Here is a 13,790-nt window from a genome sequence, read left to right on the forward strand (position 1 = left end):
TTCCAGGGGACAATACCTTCTTATGATGAAGTGTCATGATCTTGCAAAGCTCACTATTTATCAAGTAGCAGAAATGAACAAAGGTAAATACAGCTAATTCAAAATAAAAATGTTAAATATTTCTCCATTTTTTTTACTATTTGTAATACCTATATATTGATATTGATAGATGAAGAATTCACTTGAAAGACAAAGAGTCTGAAAATTCAGTCTTTACTTTTACATAATCAGCTTGTATAGTGATTCAGAGTTTGGAGAAGTTTGTGAGAGCACTCACTATATCTATATCTATATCTATATCTATCTGTATATATATATATATATATATATATATATATATCTCAGGCTTATAATTTTACTCTTTTTGGTTTGTAATTGTAATAACTTTGTTTTATGTTAATAGAAGGTTTTGATATGGTGTTGATTTGTCATTTGATGTTGTAAAAATATGATACTGAATGACTCCCTTAAAATGATTACATTCTAAACCCTTGCTACCCAGCAGAGACCCTGATGAACTCCCCTTTGCTTTCAGGTCTCATTGAGCTGACACCAATACAGCAAGCACTCATTTACTCCTTTTGTGAAAACCATGACAAGGCCATTCACGTCTTGGAAGGGGTCATAGCCAGTAGACCAGAGATCTCCACTTTAGCACTCTTGGCAAAAGCCCAAATGAAGGCTAAGAAAATCAAGGTGAACAATCTGTTGACTGATGTTTCTTAAACTTAGTAATGGAATGTACATGCTATACTCAGGGAGTGCCATTTAAGTATTTTTACAAAATGAAATGATACGGCCTTGGAAGAAGATACTTCCCTATCTGAGCTGTCAGATGGGAATACCACCTAACTAGCACCTCTGTGGCCTGTGGAACTTAGAACAAAAGACTCAGTTAATCTATGCACAGACACCTCACTGTGGAAACACATTTCAAAGTCACTTTTTTTTTTTCAGCGATGGGTAAAGAATACAAATTTTAGCATCTGTAACTATGTTGTTACTGTAATAAATACCCAAGAATGTGGCAAGAGCTCTAAACTGAGCAGTGAGGTAGATGTTTAAAGATATGCCTTATAAAATATAACCAAATCAGAGGATTTCTAGAAGTTTATGGGTGTTGTTCTTTAGGGACCCCAGCAGAAGCCCAAGTAGAGCAGGAATCTCATGTAAAAATGAGTGGGTGTGACTTTGTCCACCTGGGGAATGAATGCCTGTGGGATATGTGAAAGGTCTTCAAAGTTCTCAAGAAAATGACTTCTCGACGGGCAGTGGTGGCGCATGCCTTTAATCCCAGCACTCGGGAGGCAGACGCAGGCAGATCTCTGTGAGTTCAAGGCCAGCCTGGACTACAGAGTGAGTTCCAGGAAAGGCGCAAAGCTACACAGAGAAACCCTGTCTCGAAAAACCAAAAAAAAAAAAAAATGACTTCTCCAGAAACCAGTATGGAGGTAGTGATAGAGAGAGATAGACAGAGACAGTGATAGAGACAGAGACAGAGGGATGATAGAGACAGAGATAGAGAGATAGAGATAGTGAGACAGAGATAGAGAAACAGAGATAGACAGACAGTAACAACAAATGTGTTTAAACTTGATATTTGTGTTTAGATTCATATGATGATTTGTTAATTAGTAAATGACATCTGGGAAATTAAACTTCTTTATCATTAATGGGTTCCAATAAAAACATTATTAAATTTATATGGGTAACTTTTGATGAAACTTGTTTTCTAGAACTAGTTGAATCCCATTAAGAGTAAAGCAGACTAATTGTATCAGGTATCATCAATACTTCTATTGCCTGCTAACTTCCCAACATGTCATCAGGGTAATAACCAGGTAATTATTAGCAAATGGTCCACGAGTTCAAGTCTGATGTTAGAATTTAGAAGTTCTAGTTACAAAAATCCATGTATGCAAACCTGCTTCAGATCTAGTGTGTAGGATGGCCCCTGGGTGGAACTTGCTGGGTTCATCCTCCAGAAAAGGGTCCTCCAGTTGTATAAGGACATTTGTGTCCTCGTTAGATCTGTGTGCATTTGCATGACATGAGGGCCCAGGTGCTGTGGGTTCTGAGTTCTCTTCACATTTAAGGTTGTGATGTTGAACAAATAACCAGTGAAAACATCCCTTTCATCTCTTTCCTTTGTTCTTATTCTTACAGGAATCTGTGAGAATATTTAAGAAGGCTTTGGAAATGTTTTCAGCTTCTGACAAAGGACCGAGTGCTGTTTCTGTTTCAGCAGAGTGTCTGTATAACCTGGGTCTTTGCTACATGGAGGAAGGCAACTTACAAATGGTATCCGTGAGCTTAGAAGCAGCGATTATTTGTGACTTCCCAAACTGGTTGCTTGCATCAGTTCTGTTTCTGAAGGCTACCCACAATAATGCAAGAAGTCAACTGACCAAAACTGCTTCTAAAGCTTGGCTCATAACCGGTAGTCTGCACCTGCAATTCCCATGAATTGTTTTAAATTAAATATCAGCACATTTTATTTGACACTAATTTGCCAATAATATTTTAAAGCTAATATATGTTTCTCACCAAAATAGTAAATCTAACTGTAGGAAATTATTGCAGGAAAATAATGTCATCATACTAATTAGATTTATTAAATTATAAGTAGTTAAATTGAATATTTTAATGTGCTGCAGACTAAATGGATGATGATTAGAACATTCTATGACTTTCCTTACTGATAACTGAAGAATTCAAATCAGATTTAAATTGATTATGATGACTAGATACATTGGGGAATTGTGGCACCCTTTTATCCTGAAACTGAACAACTATGTTTTTGCTGTAGTTCTTGGACCAGAAAGGAGAAATGAATGCTGCTGTCTGTGGTTTCTTTGAATTAATGAAATCCAAAGAATAATGGTTGAAATTAAACCTCAAAGTACTGTTATCTAACAACATGGATTATATAGCTATTTATCTGGAAATAATGGGACCTTTAATTATAAGTCTGACTTATTTCTAAGGATTATACTTGTTTGTTCCACAAGGTTCTTTGGGAGAATGTATTTTAAATAGTCCCTCTCCCCCAAAGAATCCTCGAGTGAAGCTTTTCAGTAGCGTGTCCGTACTTTATTCATCTTCTGAATTCGTGTGTTCTGTCACTGAGTGGTGTGTGCTTCAACACATTCTTCCAGGCTTTTGACTCTTTGACAAAAGCTGTGAAAGCGAATCCTGAGTTTGCAGAAGCCTTTTATCACCGGGGACTTTGTAAAGTGAAACTCAACAAAGAGAACTCAATTCTGGATTTTAATCGAGCGATTACTCTCAATCCCAAACATTACCAGGTATTTAAATAAATGACATCAGCGACTGGAAGAATAGGTTAGTTTTGGTGATGCTACTGAATAGTTTGTATGTAATTGGTAATAAAAAGCAAGAGCAATTCTCTCTCTCTCTCTCTCTCTCTCTCTCTCTCTCTCTCTCTCTCTCTCCTCTTTCTCCTCTTCCATCCCCTCTCCTTTCACCCTTTCTTTTGTTTTTTTTTTTAGACAGCATTTTACGGAGCACAGAATGACCTTGAACTCACTAGGTAGCAGGAAATAACCTTGAACTCTTGACCCTTCTGCCTCTGCCTCTCAAGTTTAGAGATTACAGATGGGTGCTATCATATCTGACACCACTTAACTATATTTTAACAATCTAAATTTTTGTATTCTTCTTTGGAATGAGTGTATTACTTTTTAACATAAATACTGCATTTTTAACAATATTTTGAGAATCGTGATATATGTAAATATTTCAAATACATTAACTTATTTGTTAGGAATTTTAATTTATATACAATAAATTTTATTTGTTTATTGCTTTCATATCAATGGATTTTTGTCTCCTAATAGATTTAAAGGGAAACAAAAAATTTAGTAGATGAAATTTGACTGGCTCTTGATTTTAAATTAAATTTGAGTTGATTAAATACTAGATAATTTTAGGGAATTATTAGTAACTATCCTAGATAAATAATGTTGGTGTGGTTATGTAGGGCAATGTCTTTTTTTCACAGGAGACTCATACTAAAGGAATGAGGTGAAGAATTATGATGTATGCAACTTGTTTTTCAATAGTTTAGGGAAAAAAATGGAGAAAGCTAACACAGTAGGCTACATGCTAATGATTACTGAATCTAAGTAGTAGCCATAAGTATGGCCCCTGTAAAGTTATTTCAATTATGCTGTATTTTTAACTTTTTAATGAAAAGAAATGGGGAAAACTATATTTTAATATTGTCTTTAGGTATCATAGACTTGTTTGAAGTTCCCTGTATTCTGGTAGAACTGACAATTTTACTAAAACATCCATCTCTGATTTTCTCCTTCTCTGAAAAGGCATATCTATGCCGAGTAGCCTATTATGGTTTAAAGGGCAGATACTCCAAGGCAATTCTGAATTGTAACGAGGCCATCAGACTTTACCCGAAGAGTGTACGTGCCTACATCTGCAGAGGAGTTCTGAAATACTACAACAGGGTAAGCCATTCCTGCCAAGTTACTGGGAGTTTAGAGCTGAGGTTTCTCTGCTTGTTAACTGGGCATTCACTTTCTACAATTCCTCGGATATATGACGTGAGAGTGTGCTATTTATATAATTATGGTGTTCTCTGCTTTCTGGACTTAATCTTTAAATACACATGATACATAATATCCCACCATGATTTATATTTAATTACTTGATTGTTGGACTTTTGAAATGTTTATATATTGTACTATTCATGTTAAATAATGCATTTATATGTGGTGAGAACAAAATCATTGCTTGAGTTTCCTAAATAGAAATTCCTGAGTGAAAGATTGTGGTATCTGATGCTGCGTGGAATGATTCTCTCTCCCTGATTGTAGTTTTGGCTTCTCTTCATTACTGTTGCATATGGAATACTTTCCTTTAGCACCTTAAAGCAAAGGTGAGACCTTGCATTGCATGTCCATTATTATTATGTTCAGAAATGGTGACATAAGGTATCAGAGTAGAATGGAAGGGGATGAGAGAGTGAATGTGAGTAGAAAACGTTGTGACTGTGTGATACCACAGTGTGACTGGCAGAAGTAAGTCAGCCCTTCAGTAGTCACCAGAGGACTATGGATTGCTTGCCTTTTACAACCAGTACTGTTTTCTCCAAGCCATATGGCAACATTGTGTAATATTTGCTTAAATTAATTTTTATTGAGATTTTATTTTTATTTTATATTTATGAGCATTTGCCTGTGTGTACGTTTGTGCACTGTACGTGTGCGGTGTCTGTGGAGCCTAGAAGAGGGTGCTAGATCTCTTGGAACTGGAGTTACAGGCATTTGTGAGTTGTGGGTGTTGGAAATTGAACCTGGGTCCTTTGGAATATCAGCCCAGTGCTCTTAACTGTTGAGCCATCTCTCTAGCCCATAATTGCTTACATTTAAGTTACTGACATCCTTAATTTTATTTGTAAAGTGAAGTTTTATTTGTGAGGTGAAAGAACTGTAAGAATCCCTGCCAAGATCTTCCTAGTGGACTATGTGAAAGATTAGCTTCATTGTATTAATTTTAAAGATGATACATAGAATCTTAAAGGAACACTTCAAACACTGACAGGCTGGCGCATTTATTTTATGATTGAACTTTTCTATTATGATTTATCTTTCTAACTCACTCTTTCTTTTTCCTTGTAGAGTTACCAGCTAGCTATTGCAGATTTAACTACAGCCATCAACATGGACAAGAACAGTTACGCAGCATTTTATAACCGAGCGTTGTGTTACACCAAGATAAGGGAACTTCAGATGGTAAATAACCGTTTTAGTAAATGACAGATTTAAAGCATTCGAGATGCAACATGCATTCAGTGGCTCCTTGACTTAGACAAGCAATCAATAAACAATATTTCATAAGCAGCATGTTAAAACATTTGTAAACATGTTTAAAGCACCTGTATTTTCTTCTTATTTCTGCTATAATCTTGGAAAATAATTCCTACGTAAATACACACATAAAACTTCACAAACCATGAAGAACCATTTCAGAATGATATTGATTTCTTTCCTAGTGCTAAATTATCTTATGCAGTTTCTGTACTGTCAATTCATTTTATAATGCCTGTACAATTATTTAAATGCCTGTATAAATTAGGATACATTCTGTAAGTATCATCTGAGTAAATGTTTTACTGATCCACTGCCGTACATAATTTTGTAGAAGTGATCACTAGCAATACTGTTTTACAACTTGGACCCAAGCTGGAACAGCTCATGGAGGTATTTGTTGTAGAATTCTGAGACTATACATGCAGTGAAGAGTACAGTCATGTGTTCCACCTGCAGGGACCGTTGACAGGGATTTGCTCATGTGCTACAAAACTTGCTACGGCAACCATATTTCGCTGTCAAACTCATTTGTGATTTCTAATCTTGCCGCTGTTACAGCCTCATCCTTTGTCAATATGGTTGATGTCAATGAGAATCAGCTCAGTGCGATCACCCACCTGCAAGTTCCTTGTGTTTTGTCCCCTGCTCTTGCTTCCTTCCCCTGTCTACTGGTCTCTCCTTTCTCATGTCTGCCATTTCCATAGCAGCAGTGAGTTCTTTCGGTAGACTTTGCACTCCCACTGATCTAGGTGGACACACTCCTCAGTCTGTAAAACTCAGCTAAGGCTGCTTACAGCTTCCAGAGATTTGGAAGTCACAGGGAGGACAGAGGCTGAGGAACCTCCTGTCCAGCAGAAGAATGTAACATTCCTGACAGCTAGCCTAGCAAGTTTGTCTTCCTCTACAGATGTAGACAAACGAATCATTAATTTTTAACAAGGCAGTTGCTAAAGGAGCTAGCTAGAGGGTCATTTAGCAGGGACCTCCCAAGCAGGTGCCTTTGAGGACCTTCCTTACACCCCACATTCCTGCCTGAAGGTAAGCTCAGGCCAAACACAATGGGCTGGGCAAGGAAGGGACTCCCACCTGTTATCTCAGTTATGCGGAAAAGCCAGTTCTAGGTAAATGAAGACCACGTAAACGACTCTGAATAAACGGGACCAAAATAGGGTTGCAAAATATTGGTAATTTTCAAGATGCCAGGACCCCAGAACATTTCATCTGCTCATTTTACAGGTAACAAGGAAACGAGAGTAGGGAGAGGCCACAGAATTTACCCAGGTCCCACAGGGAGCTGGAAACCTGTGCTGGTATCCACACCTTTGTTTCCTTCTAGGTTCACCATCCCGGGGTAGCTTTGGAAAGCCATCTGACTACAGATTGGACGGCATGTCATTTCAAAGTGTCACCAGCTCCCCTTTTGCCGACTTTCACCCGCTTTTCTGCATTCCTTCCGTCACTGGGCTGACATACTTAGGCATTCTTTATGGATAGAGTTTCCTAAAATCTGAGCATGGTGAATTTTTTTTTGTTTGAATTTTGAATAACTTGAAAGTAGTCATCATTTGTCATTTTCAGGCATAACACTTAAACAATAGCAAACCCAAAATATGTATTATTGAGACACAAAGCTGAAGAAGTATAATGAAATTGAACCAACTACAATCTCCAAAGGCAGTTTTTTTTTTTCAATTTTGCTGTCTTTTACCGCCTCTGAAAAGTTACAAAAATATATTCAGACAAAAGTGGACATTGGAATCTATTTTAGGATCTCTGGATCAAGTAGCTTGTCAGATCGACTCCTACAGCCAGCGGATCATGAAGTTAGACAGGAAGAAGGCAGCTTACATGCTTAATTTCTTCTTTCATTGCCCGCAGAGGAGCCTTTATGCATATCATGGTTCTATCAGGCTGGTTTTCTGGTCGTCAGTTTCCTCCATTCAGCAGGTTCTCATAGTCTTAGAACAGCATGGTGGCTTTTGACTCTACAATTCTATAATAATGAAAACAGTAGCCGTTGCCTCCTATTTATGGCTTATTGTATGGCAAGCACCAGGCTACACACTGTATCACTATAAAGCCAAAGCATTTCTGTTTTAGGCAGAAATTGAGGAATGGTGAGCACCATTGGGATTTCCAGATTCTTGTGCCCCTAAACACAGATTTGGACAGCTACACATGTAGATAGTAGAAGGAAAAGAATGGGTTTACTAAGGGGATAAAGGCACTTCTAAGACTGGCAGTCGGTCATGACTAGCGAAAGGTCAAAGTTTCCATAGGGCCTGAAGCAGGAGAATGGAGAATTTGTACTGTGCACACTTTTTTTTTTTTTCCTCCAAATGCTCTGCTGTGTTGGCCTTGGGAACATGTGGTAAGGAATTTCTGCACTGGTTTCTTTCTTTCTTTGTTTTTGTTATCATTATTGTAAATTGTATGAGTGTTTTGCCTGCATATATGTCTATGTGCCATGTGCACGCAGTACCCACAGAGATCAGAAAAGTTGGATCTCCTGAGACTAGAGTTAAAGACGGTTGCGAATTGTCATATAGGCGCTGGGAATCAAACCAGGGTTCTCTGGAAGAGCAGCCAGGGCTTTTAGTCACCAAGACACCTCTTTGGCAATCTTTATTTTTATTTTTATTTTTATTTTGCAATACAATTCAGTTCTACATATCAGCCATGGATTCCCTTGTTCTCCCGCTCCCGCTCCCCGCCCCCCTCACCTTCCCCCCAGCCCACCCCCCATTCCCACCTCCTCCAGGGCAAAGCCTCCCCCGTGGACTGAGATCAACCTGGTAGACTCAGTCCAAGCAGGTCCAGTCCCCTCCTCCCAGGCCAAGCCAAGCGATCCTGCATAGGCCCCAGGTTTCAAACAGCCAACTCACGCAATCTTACAAGCTAGTTGATTCAGAAGTTCTAAAATAGATTCCAATGATATCTTTCATGTGCAAATTTTGACCTCACACTCCTGCAATATTTGTAAGTGAACTCTAAAATGTATTAAAATTTAATATTCTTGTAGCCAGAAGTTTATCCAGACCTGTCCCACCTGCGGTCAGGACGAATCATTCCCACCCAATTCCCTCAACCCCTTGGTCCCAAGTAAACACACAGACTGTGTGGCCAATGGGTCAGGCTTCTTGCTAGCTAGCTCTTATAACTTAACTCAACCCATTTCTATTAATCTATATGTTGCCACGTGGCCGTGGTGTTACCGGTCTGCTGGCATCTTGTTGCTCCTTGCTGCGGCGGGTTGGCGTCTTCCCTTACTCTCCTTTCTTCTTCTGTCTCTTCAGTTTGAATGTCCCGCCTAACCTTATTCTGCCTTGCCATTGGCCAAACGGCTTTATTTATCAATCAATCAGAGCAACACATATTCACAGCGTACAGAAAGACATCCCACAGCATATTCTAGTTTTTTTAGCTGAGGAAACAGACTTCAAGTTAAGCTACTTTTCTTAAACTCAGAATCTAGTAACAGCAACTGATGATACAAATTCAGAGAAAGCTATGGCTCTTGCTGTCTTAACCAAAACTTTTAGGTTAGACAAAGTGGGAAATGTCTGCAATTTCAGATTGTAGAGATTTGAGGCATCAGGATCATGAATTCAAGGCTAATGTGGTCTCCAAAGCAAGTTCTGACCGGGTAGAGTTACATGGTATGACCCTCTCTATCTCAAGGGTCAGTAAAACAAAGAAAAACCAAACCAGAAGGCACCTTCCAAGTTCTCATCTCCACCACTCACCCTGAGCTTCCATGAACTCTCACTTAATCTTTTCTCATGTTCAGCTGCTTGATGGCACTCTAGGGCATCCTACACACTCTGTGTTCTGTGAGTCCACAGAAGTAGTGAGCCAGACAAGGTGTAATGAACAGTGTAGGTGGTTCTTCAAGTACTGCTAAATATTTTATATGCCAGCAATATTGATATTTATATCATAGGATACATATAAGGTCTCTAATTGTACAGTATCTTTGGACACACATGCTGGGAAATAGGAGAGAAGGGCAAGTGGGCAGAAAGTTAAATTCTGTTTATTTGCCTTCTACAGTCAGCTGATACTGTAGTCACGAATGAGCCTTGTTTGACCAACCATGTGGCTCTTTTGAACAAATCATCCACTAAAAATAATGTAGAAGCATGCACCCATTAGTGCTTAGTGCAGAGGCGGCATCAGTGAAGCTTTGCCTCCTCAGTCAATGGAAAAAATTAAGAGGAAGTGATTCCTCATCAGTGGATTCATTCTTCGAGCTCAGGTTGCTTTCTTTAAAAACAATTAGTCGATTTATCAACATACTGCAAACTTCCCTGTTTCCCTGTTCAGTCTTGTTGTGATCCCTTTTCATTGTGGTTTATTCGTTTGATAAATTTGTGTTTTTTTCCCTTTGATTAAAATTTACCAAATGCCTGTTATGTGAAGGCAAGATGCTTTGTCACTAGATTTACAGTGATGAAAAGATGAAGCACTTGCCTCCTGCAGTTTAGACTGCAGTGAGGAAGTCAATGAAATTTCAAAAAGAATTTAAATTTCAAACAAGAAACTCCACTTGGCTTTCATGTGAATGTGATAGTTGGTGAAAGTATCCAGTGTGTGTGTGAGTGTATGTTGTATGTGTGTGTGGGGGGGGCGGGGTGTTGAGTCCCTTCCTTCCAAAGTATGCAATGCATATGAGCATGCATGGCAAACAGATGGCATGTGGACTACACACATAGTGAGTACTTATTTAAAATCAGCACTAGTCATAATACTATAGCTAAAAGGAAACTTCAAGTTGAGCCTAGACTTAAGTCACATTCCAGAATTGATCCTGAGATCCCACTCTGGGTAGAAGCATATTTGTCCCAGGGCAATGGGGCATAAGCAAGGCTCTAAAGAGTTGCACCGTGGCTCTAAGTGACTGTTTTCTTTTTAGGCTCTAAGAGATTATGGCATTGTGCTGCTTCTTGATGCGGGAGAAAGAATAGCATTAAATACCTTCATTAACCGTGGACTCATCTACACTGAACTAAAGCAGTATGGCTTTGCGCTAGAGGTGAGCCTTCCTATGGATGTGGGCAAATGACCTACTCGATTTCACACAGCCTCAGAAACTAGTATGTATTGCTACAGAATAGCTGTGTTAACGAGTGACAGTGTTAGTAAGAACTGTATTGAAATATCTGGGATAACTAATGGAATTTTTATGAAACCTAAGTAAGTACTTTCCCTTCATTTTAATTACAGCTGAATGGTTAATATATTAATATTTTTTAATTAAGACTATCATCTCCCAAAGGAAGTACATAGAAAATTCAATTAACAAAATTATTTGTACGTATTTTATTCTGTTCTATAATGTTCTTTCTCACTCACAGTTTTCCTTCTCCTCTTGAAATTTATCAAAATAAATCTGTTTCAAACTGGGTAGGACATAGGTGTGTAGAATGGGCTACTGAGAACATCCTTTTCAGCCTTTAAGACTAGGCCTTCACGACTGGAATTTATGGAAGCATAGTGGAAAGAAACAGGCAGTTTTCAATTTGTTGCATTATAGAATAAATATAGTTTGCAATTCTCATTTTTAATGTTTATTATAACTTGACAGTAATTTTTGGAATTAAAATTTAGAAACAAGACAAATATGGAATATCCATTTGTAGTGATGGTCATTTTATGTATTTGTTACATCTATATAACCTTATATAATGAAATATTTCCTTGCTACATTCCAGCTTTGACAATGGTGCAAATTTATAATTTTAACTTAGAGATAAGGAAATGAATATTCAAAAGAGGTTAAATAAGACCTCTGAGCAGTAAGTACTGAGGCAGGCAGGATCTGAATTCAGGTTCCACTAGATTATAAATGTCGTGTCCTTTCCTACAAGGCAGTTTTAATGTTTGGGGAGTCAGGAGAGAATTACTCTTGACCTCCTCTTCACCTACCACACATTTAACTCATTAGCAAGGCTGCTTCTTTCTGTCACTGAAACAAATTTTGAACTGTATCAGTTCTAATTGCTACTTTCTTCTCAACCGGGGAAGTCCCAGGCGAGATTTGAACTCAGATCTCAGAACAGAATTTTCTGTCTCCTAGCCTGCTGAAGTAGCGTACCCTTGGCTTTGCCTTTTCACACTTACCCTGGCATGTGAATTCTCCACATAGCAGTCAAACAGACTGCTTTAAAACATAGAACAGATTCAGTCATTCCTTTGCCCCAAACCTGCAGTGACCCATCCCACCTGACAAAACCTGAATTCCTGACCATTAAATTCAAGGTTCTACTTGCTGTGACTGACACTCACTTAGTCTTTATCACCAGTCTTCTTTTCTACACTGAAGTCAGTCCACTCTGGCCTCTTTCTATTCTCTGGTAAGGCCTCTTTCCGCCCTACTCTGGGGAGATGCACAAGCTTCCCCTATACACATAACAGAACTATAGCTCTAAGCCCTTCTTTAATCCAAATTTCTAACTGAGTATAGTCTTTCAATCAAAAGAAAACTGAAAAATTGAAATATGATATTAAAAACATTAAAAGACCTCAAAATAAATTTGGAGATAGGATAAAGAAACACATGTCAAAGAGACCAGCAGAAAACAAGCAATAAGATATGAGACTCAAATCCAATGATGTCAATAGTTATATTAAGTAGAAATGGTCAAAAGTCACCAAATAAAAGAATGGCATGTCAGATGGGAATTTTGAAAAGTATCTAGCACATTCTGGGTACAAGAAATACACTTCAAATATAATGATGTGGATAGAGTTATACAAGAAAGCAAACAAAAGTAAAGTAGTGATCCTTTGTGTAAAGAAAACAAGTCACTAAGAATTAAATAAAAACATATAAATGATGCAGACAGAGAAGAAACAATAAAGGTTATAAGAGTGTGTGATAAGAAAAATACCAAGATAAAGTCATAAAGCCTATCTACAGGATAAAAGATTTTTGGAAGGATCAATTGATCGAAGCCTTAAGCGGCATGAGAGCTAGATAGATAGTGGGCAACTGTCTGATGTCCCCAGGACCAGCTGAATCAGGAAGCATCTGGACTGGAATGCTTGGGCTAGTGGTACTTGATGTTGTATTAGGAGCATTTGCCCGTGCCTTTTCCTTCTTACAAATCTACCAGGTGAAACAAAGGAATTAAAAATAGGTTCAATAAGAGAATTCAAAAAATAGACATAATATTTAGTTGTCACACGGTACTGTTCAAGGGTTTGGTGCCTTAAATTTAAATATATATATGAGCAGCTGTAGATCAAATATCAGACATTTAAGGGATGTAAAATTGGTACCCCCCAAAACACATTGTCACAGGTACTTAAAGATGATGGAATAGGGGCAAGTGTGTGGAGTGATGGCATCAGAGAGCTAAACTCACAGATGTAAGGAGTGAATAACGCTAAATATGATATATCGCTCATGTTTTTTAGGAGTTTCAAGGTAAACACCAGAGTAACATATAAAGTTAGTTGTCCTTAAGGGGTGGGACTAGGAGTAAGGAAAAGTGGAAGAGAGGGTCACTGTTTAGCATTCTATAGTTCTATAAGATACCACCTACAATATAATGAATTACTTTAGTAAGAATAAAAGTAATAATATAGACATAGATACACCTTTGGATCTCTTTACAAATTACAGAATAAAGCTGGTCATGTTTAAATAAGTAGTAAGTTGGCAGAATTTGAGGATCTGGAGACAGCATCAGTTCCAATTTCAAGTACATTGGCGGTGACGGGAGTAAGAAAGATGTGGCCATCTGTAGTTCCCAGAGAAGGGGAGTTGAGGGAGAAGCATGGTAAATCAGGGCAGCAAGCTTCCACAGGAGATGAGTAACGATTCTCAGACACAGAACGAGAGATGCTTGGTAGATTGCTTACTTAGATTATATTTAATGAGATAGCAGATTTCTGATTTCCATCCAGATCCTTCCATTTAGTCTGAAAATG

The 13,790-nt window shown here is 38.1% G+C and overlaps 1 protein-coding gene across 4 annotated transcripts in view; it reads left to right on the forward strand.

Moving 5' to 3' along the window:
* Positions 1–13,790, forward strand: part of Ttc6 (tetratricopeptide repeat domain 6) — a 195,196-nt gene that overhangs the window by 162,770 nt on the left and 18,636 nt on the right. For all 4 annotated transcript variants that reach the window (XM_052738582.1, XM_052738580.1, XM_052738578.1 and 1 more), the window contains 7 exons: positions 7–83; positions 536–696; positions 2,167–2,301; positions 3,159–3,308; positions 4,347–4,487; positions 5,661–5,774; positions 10,768–10,887. In XM_052738582.1, coding sequence (XP_052594542.1) covers positions 7–83; positions 536–696; positions 2,167–2,301; positions 3,159–3,308; positions 4,347–4,487; positions 5,661–5,774; positions 10,768–10,887 — 898 coding nt within the window. The remainder of the gene's footprint in view (positions 1–6; positions 84–535; positions 697–2,166; positions 2,302–3,158; positions 3,309–4,346; positions 4,488–5,660; positions 5,775–10,767; positions 10,888–13,790) is intronic.

Source organism: Peromyscus californicus, unplaced genomic scaffold, assembly GCF_007827085.1.
Source record: "Peromyscus californicus insignis strain IS unplaced genomic scaffold, ASM782708v3 Scaffold_15__1_contigs__length_86483966, whole genome shotgun sequence".
NCBI lineage: Eukaryota > Metazoa > Chordata > Mammalia > Rodentia > Cricetidae > Peromyscus > Peromyscus californicus.